The sequence below is a fragment of the Ambystoma mexicanum genome, chromosome 13 (assembly GCF_040938575.1).
Source record: "Ambystoma mexicanum isolate Mex_15411 chromosome 13, UKY_AmexF1_1, whole genome shotgun sequence".
NCBI lineage: Eukaryota > Metazoa > Chordata > Amphibia > Caudata > Ambystomatidae > Ambystoma > Ambystoma mexicanum.
The window spans coordinates 593740279-593752496 of NC_090938.1; the positions used below are offsets into that span (position 1 = coordinate 593740279).

General features: G+C 45.5%; 1 protein-coding gene across 1 annotated transcript in view; it reads right to left on the reverse strand.

The window, feature by feature from the left end:
* Positions 1–12218, reverse strand: part of CNTNAP1 (contactin associated protein 1) — a 419356-nt gene that overhangs the window by 18574 nt on the left and 388564 nt on the right. Inside the window, exons 20-22 of the mRNA XM_069634419.1 lie at positions 7299–7429; positions 6360–6453; positions 3971–4201 (exon numbers count right to left, since the gene is read on the reverse strand). Of these exons, the coding sequence (XP_069490520.1) occupies positions 3971–4201; positions 6360–6453; positions 7299–7429 (456 nt within the window). The remainder of the gene's footprint in view (positions 1–3970; positions 4202–6359; positions 6454–7298; positions 7430–12218) is intronic.

The following is a 12218-nucleotide window of genomic DNA, read 5'->3' on the forward strand; positions in this document are numbered from 1 at the left end:
CGCGAGTGCAGCGTTCAGCGCGCTCGCGGTGGGACTCGTTGTGTATTTAAGGGTAACCATGGAGACGGTACGAGGCGTCGTGGTCACGGGGGAGCACGTACGCCTCGCGCCCCTCCCCCCGGCGTTAGCCATGGGGGCGGGGATGTCTCCATGGTAACATGCCATGGAACTGTTACTACGAAAACCAATACTGCACTAGTTTAACATTAGGTGTTCTTACTTTAGAATAAATGTCGACGTTAAGAGATACAAATTACATTACATGATAATGCATACACGGCTTGCATGGTAGTGTCCCTTTTTACAAATCTGGCGGATAGGTAACTGAAGTCGTGGTTGGAATTCGAACGCCTAGCACACATTATTTTCAAAAGCCCCGATTCTCATTTCTAGTCATCTGGAAAATACTGGTAATAAAAGTACTGGTAACAAAAAGGTAATACAATTTATCCATACACACAGTGCTTAGAGTACAAAGCCCCTGGCACAAGAGGAATTTAGGGGTTAAGTTTGTTCAATTAGTCCCAATTATTTACAAGAAGCACATATAGTTAATTTCTTCATTGAGCCCCCTCGGAGTGAGGGAGCTCAGCCGGTCAATCCAAAAGGTCTCTCTCTGATCCATTTTTCTTTGGAAATTCTCATGAGGGGGCTCAATGAAGAAATTAACTATATGTGCTTCTTGTAAATAATTGGGACTAATTGAACAAACTTAACCCCTAAATTCCTCTTGTGCCAGGGGCTTTGTACTCTAAGCACTGTGTGTATGGATAAATTGTATTACCTTTTTGTTACCAGTACTTTTATTACCAGTATTTTCCAGATGACTAGAAATGAGAATCGGGGCTTTTGAAAATAATGTGTGCTAGGCGTTCGAATTCCAACCACGACTTCAGTTACCTATCCACCAGATTTGTAAAAAGGGACACTACCATGCAAGCCGTGTATGCATTATCATGTAATGTAATTTGTATCTCTTAACGTCGACATTTATTCTAAAGTAAGAACACCTAATGTTAAACTAGTGCAGTATTGGTTTTCGTAGTAACAGTTCCATGGCATGTTACCATGGAGACATCCCCGCCCCCATGGCTAACGCCGGGGGGTGGGGCGCGAGGCGTACGTGCTCCCCCGTGACCACGACGCCTCGTACCGTCTCCATGGTTACCCTTAAATACACAACGAGTCCCACCGCGAGCGCGCTGAATGCTGCACTCGCGGTTATAACGTTCTACAAGTCGCCGGGTAAGCTCAGATACTCCCAAATAACTTTAAATTGGAATGCTAGTTACACTTGGTGTAGGAGATTCCCTTTTAATCTATAACTACGATTTATTACAGATTTTTACTGTGCTCGTACATGACGTGGCTATCCAGGCGTTCTTTGATTGAATTAAGGTATGCAGAGCTTGCTAGCTCGCAAAAATACTCACGTAATAGTTAATACTACAGAACACTAATTGAATTGCTTTTTTTCTTCTACAATTTCCCAAACGGCTGTGTCTCACAAATGGGTATGTGTTTTCATATATTATACATGTATTTGAATGTACGTTGTGATTTTGGTGACTCAAATAAGAAATGAAATTTCAGGTTGTGCTGTAATACTGCCCTGATGAAGGTTTTTTTACCGAAATGCATTGGCACTGACACCTGAGTATTACGGGCATTTTTGGATGGATGCTCTATGTGTTACCTATTAAGAAGATTTTTATTATTTAACATTACAGAAATGTGCATTAAACATTGTCTGCCTAAACCCATTGAATTAGTATTTTTGATACCACGAGCATTGAACTTAGACACAGCAACCTAGATTGGGGCTAACTGAGAAGCGCCTTTCCTAATAAAGTGGAGACACTTTGTTTTTTGGAAATTATTGGTTTGAATAGATCCCAGTGCTAAGGGGTCTCTTATGGACTGGCAGCTTCAGGCAAAAATATTCCAAATACCTACTTTTTTGAATGACAGAACCCTTCTCGCTACTTTCCAAATTACCAAGTGGTGCCCTCCTCGCTCTCTTCATTTGTTTATACCCCTGACAATGACACACAATACCAATTTTGCCAAAGTAACTACCCGGCAGAGCTAGAATCTCCATGGCAGTATTTTACCTCCAGCGGAACCTTCCCCGGGAGTTTGACAATAGGTTCCTTCACATAATGGACCCATCTATTCCTCCCCATCCCACCCAGTCCAGCAGGATCTCATGTGGCCCACCCACTAGTGGGGCTTTAGTTCACGCAGAACCCTTTAGAAGTCTAAACACTTATCTGAAGAGTGGGATAGTTTGGACATAAAGAGTAAACATGCGGGCCAATGGATAGGAAGGCGGGTGGACCAGAAGGGCATGGTTTTCTTTCTCTGCCTGCTGTGCTCTGTGGGAATCAGAATTAATCGGGAACACATCAGAGAACACAATAAAGCAGGGGCATAATTCACCCAGCGCAATTACAACATTAATGACGTCATCTCATTCCACCCCTCGCTGCTGTCATATATTCAAAATTCAGCTTTTTTTTTTTTACTCTGCACTTTGCAGGGTCTTTAAATGCTCTGAAGTTGCTGAAATCGAACATGTTGGCGCTACGAAAAAACAGAATTGAGAACCACATTTTCAATTCTGCTGTCCCCATATTTATTACAACCATCTCCTCAACACGTCCTCTCCCTATCTGTTCTTCTTCCATGCCATTTTTTGCTTCCACCCACTTCCGTTTCTCCTCCTGGATACAATATTTTAACTTCTTGTTCTTTACTTTTAATTCAAACCCCGTGCCAGCCATACTCACTCTCTCCATATTTACATCTCCCCGCTCCTCTTCATCCCTTCTCCCATCTAAAGCCCATCCTTTTTCTTCCCCTTCTTTCCCTGCCCCATCTTTACTTCCAACCTCCTTCTTCCTCTCTGCTCATTTTTTATTTCTTTTCTCCCTGCTTCTTTCCTTTGTAGGATCTCAAATTGCTCTAAACTATTTCAAATGCTAATACATATAAAACACAGAACATTAACAAATGTACTGTATTTCTAGCTAACATAGTTAATGTTAACAGCTGAGTTTTACAGCTGAAGAGCTCTATGTTTCTATGTTCTACCTGCACATCCTTGCCATAAGTCACTTACCAATGATGCCTATAAATGCATGCCTCTCAAATTCTTAAAAAGTCCACTTAACCTGCAGGTGGTGTTTACCTACTCGACCTAAGAGAAGTGCACTCGACCCATGGTGACAACAATTCTTCCAGTGCTTTCTGTATAATGGTGCATATCAACATGAGGCTACTTCATATATGGCACAATGCTGCCACCCAGAGTCCAGCAACTCACAGTGAAACGTGTATTTGCCATTTATTGCAAATAGTTTATTTGCAGTAAATGTCAAATAAAAGTTTCAAACACCCCTGTACTCGCCAGCAAGGTCGAGTACCAACAATGGTACTCAGCCTTCATAAAATCTCCTTGACTATCTGAGTGGACTGGTAGATTTTGCGAGCCCTAAATTGTCACATCAGAAATTACTGATAACTATTGTATTATTTCTCCTCACATGTATGGTAAATGTCTTATGAGACAGCGCAGGAAATTGTGATGTTTACAGTGTATGAAAGCACAAGTCGAAAATGTTTTGGAAATTTGATCTGCTAATGGTCTCCTTTTAAGAATGAATACATTGTTTGCAATTCCCAAACTATCTTTTACTCTATTAGGTTACAAAAACAAAAAACAAAAAAATAAATAAATCATGCTCACAAAAACTTTGTAGACTGGTAAAATGTCATGACACTGTTGTCAGTGACACCTCATTAGAAGTCCTACAATCAGACTTTATTTGAACGTTCTTAAATCTGGGTCAGTGTGATTGACAAGTGCTTAGTACACATAAAAAAACAGCAGCCCTATGTCCAAAACAGGGCTATTGGTAATATCGAGGCAATGAGAGGTATGGAAATGAGCAGTGCTAGTTCCTACCTGGTCCTGTGTACCAAGGATCCATCTCTGGCGGGTAGGTCTCAAAATTCTGCGGCACGGAACCACAATTGGATTCCACCAGATCGCCCTTAATGCGCAGGTTCCCCGTCAGGTTGGAAGGCCGGAACCTCACTTTCAGAGGGGCAATGTTATTGAACTGAACGCCGGCCAAGCACCCTGAGAAACCAGGGGAACTGTACTTCTGCACCTCCCTGTCGATGGATCCGGTTTCTGAAGAATGAACACATCCAAACAAACGCCAAATTAGCTGATTTCCTCTAGTAGACCATGGGGTATCAAAGGGTGGAATGGGAACCACAAGCGGCCCTGGAAATGTTTTTCAAAGTAGCCCCATTTTACACCGTGTTAAGGTTTGGGGGCTCCTTCATGGGAATAAATGGGTCCACATAGTTAATCTTAAAGCATATTTGTTACTATAAAAGGATTAAAAGGTAGTTAAACACAACAAGGGATGTGGATGAGAAGAGGTGTTAGGATAGTGGCCAGGTTCTTGGGAGAGAGGGTAAGGGGATCTGAAAGTTAGGCTACCCACACAAAATAGACCCATGGTGCAGAGGCCTATGGGGAAATCGCCAGAGTTCCCTGGAAGCTAGTCCACCACAGGGAAGTGTCATCTTCTAGAATTATATTTTTATGATTTCTAGACAAAATACATTTGAATACAGTGAAATGAAATGGGAGTCTGTGCCAGCGTCTCTGCCAGGGGTGTTTCTAGGTCTGGAAAAGTCCTAGCATGTCGGGACTGTCAGGACCCGGGGCTAGCTAGACTTTTGACTGTAGCTCCTGAGCTTCTATCCGGGCTACAACCGGAAGACCCGGGGTTATAGCCCCCCCCCCCAGAGCCTCCTAGAGATGCCTCACCCTGTTTACCCCCAAGGTATGACTGAGAAATTGCAAGACCTCCATCTATGGCATACTAGTCTCTAGGGATCCCTGCTGCCCTGGTGGTGGTCGGACCCTCCTTCCCTTGCCAGACACAGGCCTCCGAGTGAAGTCCCGCAGCTGAGTGACGGACAGTAGTTTACCTCCAGGAACCTCTGGTTGTTTCATAGTCTCACTGCCCACATAAGGGTGCATCGCGACATGGGGGTGTTTCTGTTAGGAATACCGCATGCGGAGATTACCATTACTCCATGCAGTATTCTCAGCAGAAAGTACCCGCTGTAAATGTCCCACATGCCGAAAATGCAGTACCTATGAAATACTGCATCTGGTATTTCAGAAGGACTCCCTGTCCATTTTTACTAAAAAGGTAAACATATATTCCCATTTTTAGATCGAAATGTGCATGGAACAGCAGTGGGTCACAGCGCTGGCGTGCCATGCAGAGTACATGCACAGAAGCGGCCATAAGGATCCTTGAGCGAATTGTGCATCATGAAAAAGGGGTGCATGTGAGAATCACTGATGTGCCCCCCCCCACATCTGTTTATTACAAATGTTAAATGATGCACTTGCGCAGGTATCTGCAACATGTAGCACTTCGGGTGTTTTGGACTAGGGTTCCCATGATCCCTACCACTGATTATGCTGGCCAGGGTTAATGGGAGTTGAAGTCCAAACCATCTTGAAAGCCAAAGGTTGCAGAGCTGGGGACTAGCCAATACCTTCACTTAGGGGGCAGAATGTTTTGGCATGCAGGGAGCAAAATACCCTTGCACCTCCACCTTTTATGTTAAGTAGTTATTCCAACCCAGATTCATGAGGTATTTATTGGAGGAGGTATTTCTAAAATACGGTAAAAAGAAAATACCTCAGTGCTCATAATGCCTATGATTGGTAGGATGTACGTAATATTCCGCTTGTTTTGGAGCTTGGAGGCCCTGCCATACTCCTAATGAGCTCCTTACTGTCCCTACTTTATCAAAGCCTAACTGCTGTCTCCCCACACTTGTAGTCCCCTTGTGCCTCACAGTGACTTCAAGACACCATCTCTCTGGGAAGTCAAACATTTCCGTTGCCTTCTGATTGCTCTTTCTAATTTCTTAATTCATTGGTTGAGACAGTCGTGCTATGATTGCTGTGGTGCGGATGCCTGTTTTGAGACAATAGTTCCTTGTGCTCAGATCAGGGATGACCATCTCGAAAGGGATCAGACCAACCGAAAACATAAACATCAAAGAAGGACAACAAACGTATGAGACGATAATAAGTCACAGGGTAATCCATCCTGGTTGGTAGAGGCCTCCAGCCCGAGGCAAGGGCCCGAGCGAAGTAGTGCGCTACCCTTACCTTCAGTGATGGCCAATCACCCTGTGTATTGTCCCCATTAGCACAGGCGCTGCTGTGCCAGTTGAGTTAATGGAACAAAATGAAAATGAAGATAATTATGAGTCTTCAATGGTGGTATCCAATCATGCTTACATACCCATGACCCTGCCCAGGAACAGGGCCTTCGGAGAGTCGAGTCTTTGGTCGCTTATTAAGGAAAGCTTGTTTTCTTCAATTTGGAAATAGTCCACCTTAAAAGTAGAGGAGAGTAGTCAGTACTCATCAAACCTGCGGCCATACTGCCAACTCAGTAATTAGCATACCACTCTCCACCAGAGGCATTCAAACGTTTTCATACCGAGCCCCCCTCAACCCCCCCCCGTGTAAAAGTATTGTTTCTGGACCCCTCGCTTAGGGGCCCAAAGGATGTCCGGGAGGAGCGTGGGGGTCAGGGGGGGGCAATCTCCTTAAAATGGATTAAGGTGAATGCTTTTAATAGAAAATATAAGCAGTACAAAATCTGCTAATATTTTATATTTAACACACTCATCTTAATCCCTTTTTAAAGAGTCTGCCCACAGCTCCCCCGCCCAAGGCATCCTTCGAGCCCCCCCAAGAGGGGTCAGCCCTTCAGTTTGAAGGTGACTGCTCTACACCAATATAAATGTGCATATCACTCCATGCACATAAAATAAAGCCCGAAAGTGGCCAATGTTAAAACATTGAATGCCAATAAAATGGAACATTTTACCAAATTTCTGAGCTACAATTCTATATATGGTAAAGGGTCATGGGGTAGCAACATGCGCAGTATAGGGGCGATTTATAAAGGAACAGTAGAACAGGGGCATGGGGGGTGCTGGCTCAAAATATCCAGCAGAAAAAACGTTTGCTGGCAGAGCACACATGATTTTGTTGTGGATAGGACACTTTGCCCCAAACGTACATGTCCTGATATGTGCCCTCCGCTGTGAATGCAGTCCCTGTGGAGCTAATACAGGACAAGGTCAAGATTCTTTGGTGCCTCTGCTCCTTCCCCAGTACTGGCCAGAAAACCCAATGGCAAAGTGCAGAATGCTTAAGGACATCACATAACCTGTGAGTAGATACTTCTGTTGAGCCTTGTAATGTTCACTCGGTGCGGCCTCCCGTCGGTCATATTTCTTTTACTCAAAGGGAAGATGTACGGACTCAAGGTGCCCAGGTTGTAGCGCAGCTCCAAAATACCTACAGAGATCACATTTTGAAATGAATGTTGGGTTGTTAAGAGCAGATGCATGTTCAGTAGATTGACTTCCTATTGACGGTGCAGCCCACTGTTCTGCACCGCCGAGAACCGTACCCCACTTCTTGACCCAGTCAGGATTTGACTCATTCCATACTCCTTGACACCCACTTACCCTCTGATGCTTGAGATAGAGTGGCCATAAAGATCCATGCAGGGTGGACGCCATCTTTGCATCTATTAATATTCATTTAATAACCTAATGCCTTCTGGGAGGTGTGATGTTAATCGCTCAGACTAACCTGAATGCAGGAAGCTTGCTGATTACTGAAAACATGGGTGCCTCGGGGGCGACATGGGGGTTGAAGCATGTGTTCGGCAAAAGCTGTAATCCCAGCTATAATTCCTCAAGCTTCTACTGAGCTCTTTCGCCAAATCCCAAGGCCTTCTGCCAGCAGAGAGCGTGCCCATTCGCAAAAGAGTACTGGCTTAAAACCTTCTACCCACGTCCCACCCAAAGATCACGCCTATAGTCTGTTGGTTGTCTCATCAAGTGGGATGTCTCTCTCCCAGAAAACAGTGTTGTTTAGGACCAATGCCTTTGACCAGCGGGCATTATGTTTAGTTTCCCAAGATGCTTCCTAGTGACCAATCCCCCTCTTACACTTCTCAAACCCCCAAATAGTACCTCATTCGGACTATTAGCTTTCTGTGAGTTTCAATAACCTTCGTCAGTAATTTGCTTCGTCTCGTACAGAGCACCAACAACCTCTCACAGTTGCGCGAGCTCCATCTCTTTGAGAACCAAAATGCTCTCTCTCTGTCCCAGCTGAGCCTCTGCCCATACTCTCTCTTTGCTGGATAATTGACATATCCTCTTTCACAAAGTCCACTGCCCTGGTCCCTTTGGCCTGGCAGGAGATTATCACATGAGTCTCTATAGCGGAACCCTTCCATTTGCCAGAGACCCCAAGACCTCTTGGGGCTGCAAAACCGATAATCTCGAGTTACAGAGGATCTGCGTATCTATCCGGTTCTGCAGACCAGTCTGCCCGATCCATGGATCTGCTTGCAAAGTGCATGAACCAGCACACACGCACAGCCTACTGGAACAGCCTCAAATACAGGGAATGGGATTAAGAAACCCCAAACTATACTGATCTGCTCAGCACCCATCCACGCACAGCCCTCTCTAGGCCTCCAATTACAGGTCTGGAATTCCAGGAAGCTCGCCAGTCCTCAAATAGCTTTAGTTTGTCCCCCTTCTACCACAGAGGCCTTGGTCAATAACAGGGAAGCCTTCCAAGGGAAGGAGAATCATTGGAGCAGAAGGTTGGAGAGAACCAATGAAGTAGGAGAGAGATGGAAGAAAGAGCATGGAGTAAGAATAGTGTGGGGGTCTGGAGGCGAGACTGAAGCTAGAGGGAGAAGTTACAGGATTACTGCCGAGCAAGGAGAATTTATGGAGTAGGGTGGAGAAGAGAAAGGAGACCTTAGAGTGAGCGAGGGAGAACATTTGTGAGAGTAGAGGGGAGTCCGATGTGAAAGGAAAATAGTTAAGATCAGAGAGAGAAATGAAGGCAACAAGCGAGCTTGTAAGACCTAAGGGGGGCTGAGAGGTAAGTGGCATAATGGGAGGAGGAGATGGGGGGAAGAAGGAGAGGTTGAGCAATCTGAAGTGACATCCAAGCAGAAGGAAAGTTGATAAGACAAGGGGGTAGAAGGAGGTGGCGGAGAAGGTAGAGACGGATCAGCAGGTGGATATTAGCAGTAGTGGAAACTATAAGGTGGAGTTTGAGAATAGCGAATATACCAGAGATAGAAAAAGAGGTTGGCAGTTAGGATATGGAGAAAGAGGTTGGGAATAAAGAAGAGGCTAGAGGAGGATAATACCCAGAGGCGGCAGTAGGGAGGAAATCTATGGTGGTGCATATCAAGAACAGAAAGTAGAGTGGAGACAAGAGATAGACTCTATCAGTACTTTGGGAGAGGTGAAAAGGTTGGTGGCAGAGAATATCTAGAGAAACAGTTTGAGAATAGAGAGGAGACTATAGTTGGAACATAACCAGTAAAAGAGGTTGGATACTGGGAGGGGATTGCCAACAGAAAATATTCAATTGAGGAGGTTGGGAGTAGTGCGGAGACTAGAGGCAGAGCATGCCAAAATGGGGAGAAGGTGGATAGAGTGGAGATTGGTGGCAGAGAACTAGAGTGGGAGGAGGTTGGGAGAGGTATAATAGTTGGTTGCAGAGAATAAACAGAAGAGGTTCCAAATAGTGAGAAATGTGCTGATGCAGAACATCCAGAGGTTGAGGCAAAAGCAGCTGGGCAAGGAAAGATATGTAAGGAGGAGGTGAAATGTCAGGAGGAGGTTGGAACTAGAGTCATGCCTGATTGGTAGAGGCCCCAAAGAGAAAGCAACAGATGGAAAGTCAGACTTGTGAAAGACAGAGGCAAGAGAGAACATCAAAGAGAGTGGACTGAAAGAGGTTCCATAAAGAGGGGTTGAAGCAGAGAGAGGAGTGTGAAGAGAAGGAACATCAGAGGGAGAAGATGGAGGAGGTAGGTTCTGGTGATGGGCACGTTTGGCCTAAGGAAGACAATGGAAGTGGGAGCGAGAATGAGAAGGGACAAAGAGATCAGAGCTGGCTCAGAGAGGAGGAGTGGGCAGAGCTTTTTTAAATGCCTCAGCCCACCAGCAGCCAGAGGTGCAGCTCTTAAAAGGGCATGGGAACCCCTAAAACTCAGAGTAAGACTTTTAAATTCGATTGATGTGTTTTCCTTTGTTGCCCAGCGGAGACAGGGTGGAGGGACCCCTGGGGAAACCTGCAGCATGTGACACACAATCACCCTCCATCTTGAGAGGGAAAACTGAGCTCAACGACTGGCTCATAAAAGTCATCCTGGAAGAGGGCAACCATTGGCCATACTATGCACACAAAGACAGACATACATATGTGTGTGTGTGTGTGTGTGTTTAGGTTTCAAAACATTGGCCTTGCCATGTTTTCTATTGCTGTCCTAGTATGTCCACTTTCACTGAAATGTCCATACACACTGCTATGTGCCAAGTAACTCTTCCAGCTCTATTCGCCCTCTGAATATGTCTAGTTATTCTTTCTGAGATTGACACATCCTCCCAGCACTCCTGTTATCTGCCTGAGCGTTCCATGCACCCTCCAGGCGTGCCATCCTTTCTCTATGGCTTTGCACTCTCCCAGTATACCCATTCCCACTATGTGACTAGCACATTGCACTCTCCCAGTATCCATTCCCACTATGTGACTAGTGCGTTGCACTCTCCCAGTATACCCATTCCTACTATCTTAGTAGCACATTGTACTCTCCCAGTTTACCCATTCCCACTATGTGACTAGCACGTTGCACTCTCCCAGTATCCATTCCCACAATGTGACTAGAGCTTTGCACTCTTCCAGTATCCATTCCCACTATGTGACTAGAGCGTTGCACTCTCCCAGTATACTCATTCTCCCTATGTGACTAGTGCGTTGCACTCTCCCAGTATACCCATTCCTACTATGTAAGTAGCACATTGCACTCTCCCAGTGTGCCCATTCCCACTATGCCCATTCCCACTATGTGACTAGCACCTTGCACTCTCCCAGTATACCCATTCCCATTATGTGACTAGCGCATTGCACTCTCCCAGTATACCCGTTCCCACTATGTGAGTAGCACATTGCACTCTCCCAGTGTGCCCATTACCAATATGCCCATTCCCACTATGTGACTAGCACCTTGCACTCTCCCAGTATCCATTCCCACTATGTGACTAGCGCGTTGCATTCTCCCAGTATACCCATTCCCACAATGTGAGTAGTACATTGCACTCTCCCATTGAGCCCATTCCCACTATGCCCATTCCTACTATGTGACTATCACCTTGCACTCTCCCAGTATACCCATTCCCACTATGTGACTAGCACCTTGCACTCTCCCCGTATACCCATTACCACTATGTGACTAGTACCTTGCACTCTCCCAGTGTGCCCATCCTGTCCTGCCTGGGATGCTATTCCATTTGTGAACGTTTTGTGCACACTCCCAGTATTCCTACCCACTGCATGAGATGTCCCCACACCCTCAGTGTACCCAAACTGCCCCTGAGACCTTCATACAGCCACTCGAAGTGCTCACTCTTAAGCAGTGAACCCTATACATTCCCAGTATGCCAACGCTCTCTCTCTCCAAGCCCTGTATATTCCCAGACTGCCCATTCGCCGTTTGGGAGCTCTCTGCATTCACTCTCCCAGTATCTCCATTTCCTCTGCTATATATAAATATATATTCTGTTGTGCCCTCTCACTCTGCATACCCTTAAACCCTTTCTTGAGCCCTCCAACATGTTGTATGTCAAAGCCAGAATCTGCTGTATTTCGGGTAAACAACCATAAAATGCAGGTAAAACCACATAACACATGTAAATACACATTTTTACATAGACTGGACAACGTTCATACCTTCAAATATTTGAGTCTCCTGGCCCAGACATTATTAGTAAAACTGGCAACTGCAAATATGACCTCAGAAAAGCAGTGGGGTGTCCAGACCCTTTTGACTGGGATGGCTCAAGTGGGGAATTGACTTATGCAGGGGTGGCGTGAAGTACGAGCGCACACACAGAATGATCATAGTTTAGGATAATGGGGTGGCACCTGGGGTGGCCAATCAGATTCCAGGGGTGGCACGTGCCACCCCAGGCTACTCCCTGGATAGGATCCCTGCAGGAAAGAGAGTCGTTTTACATAACACATAAGCCTTAATTACTGT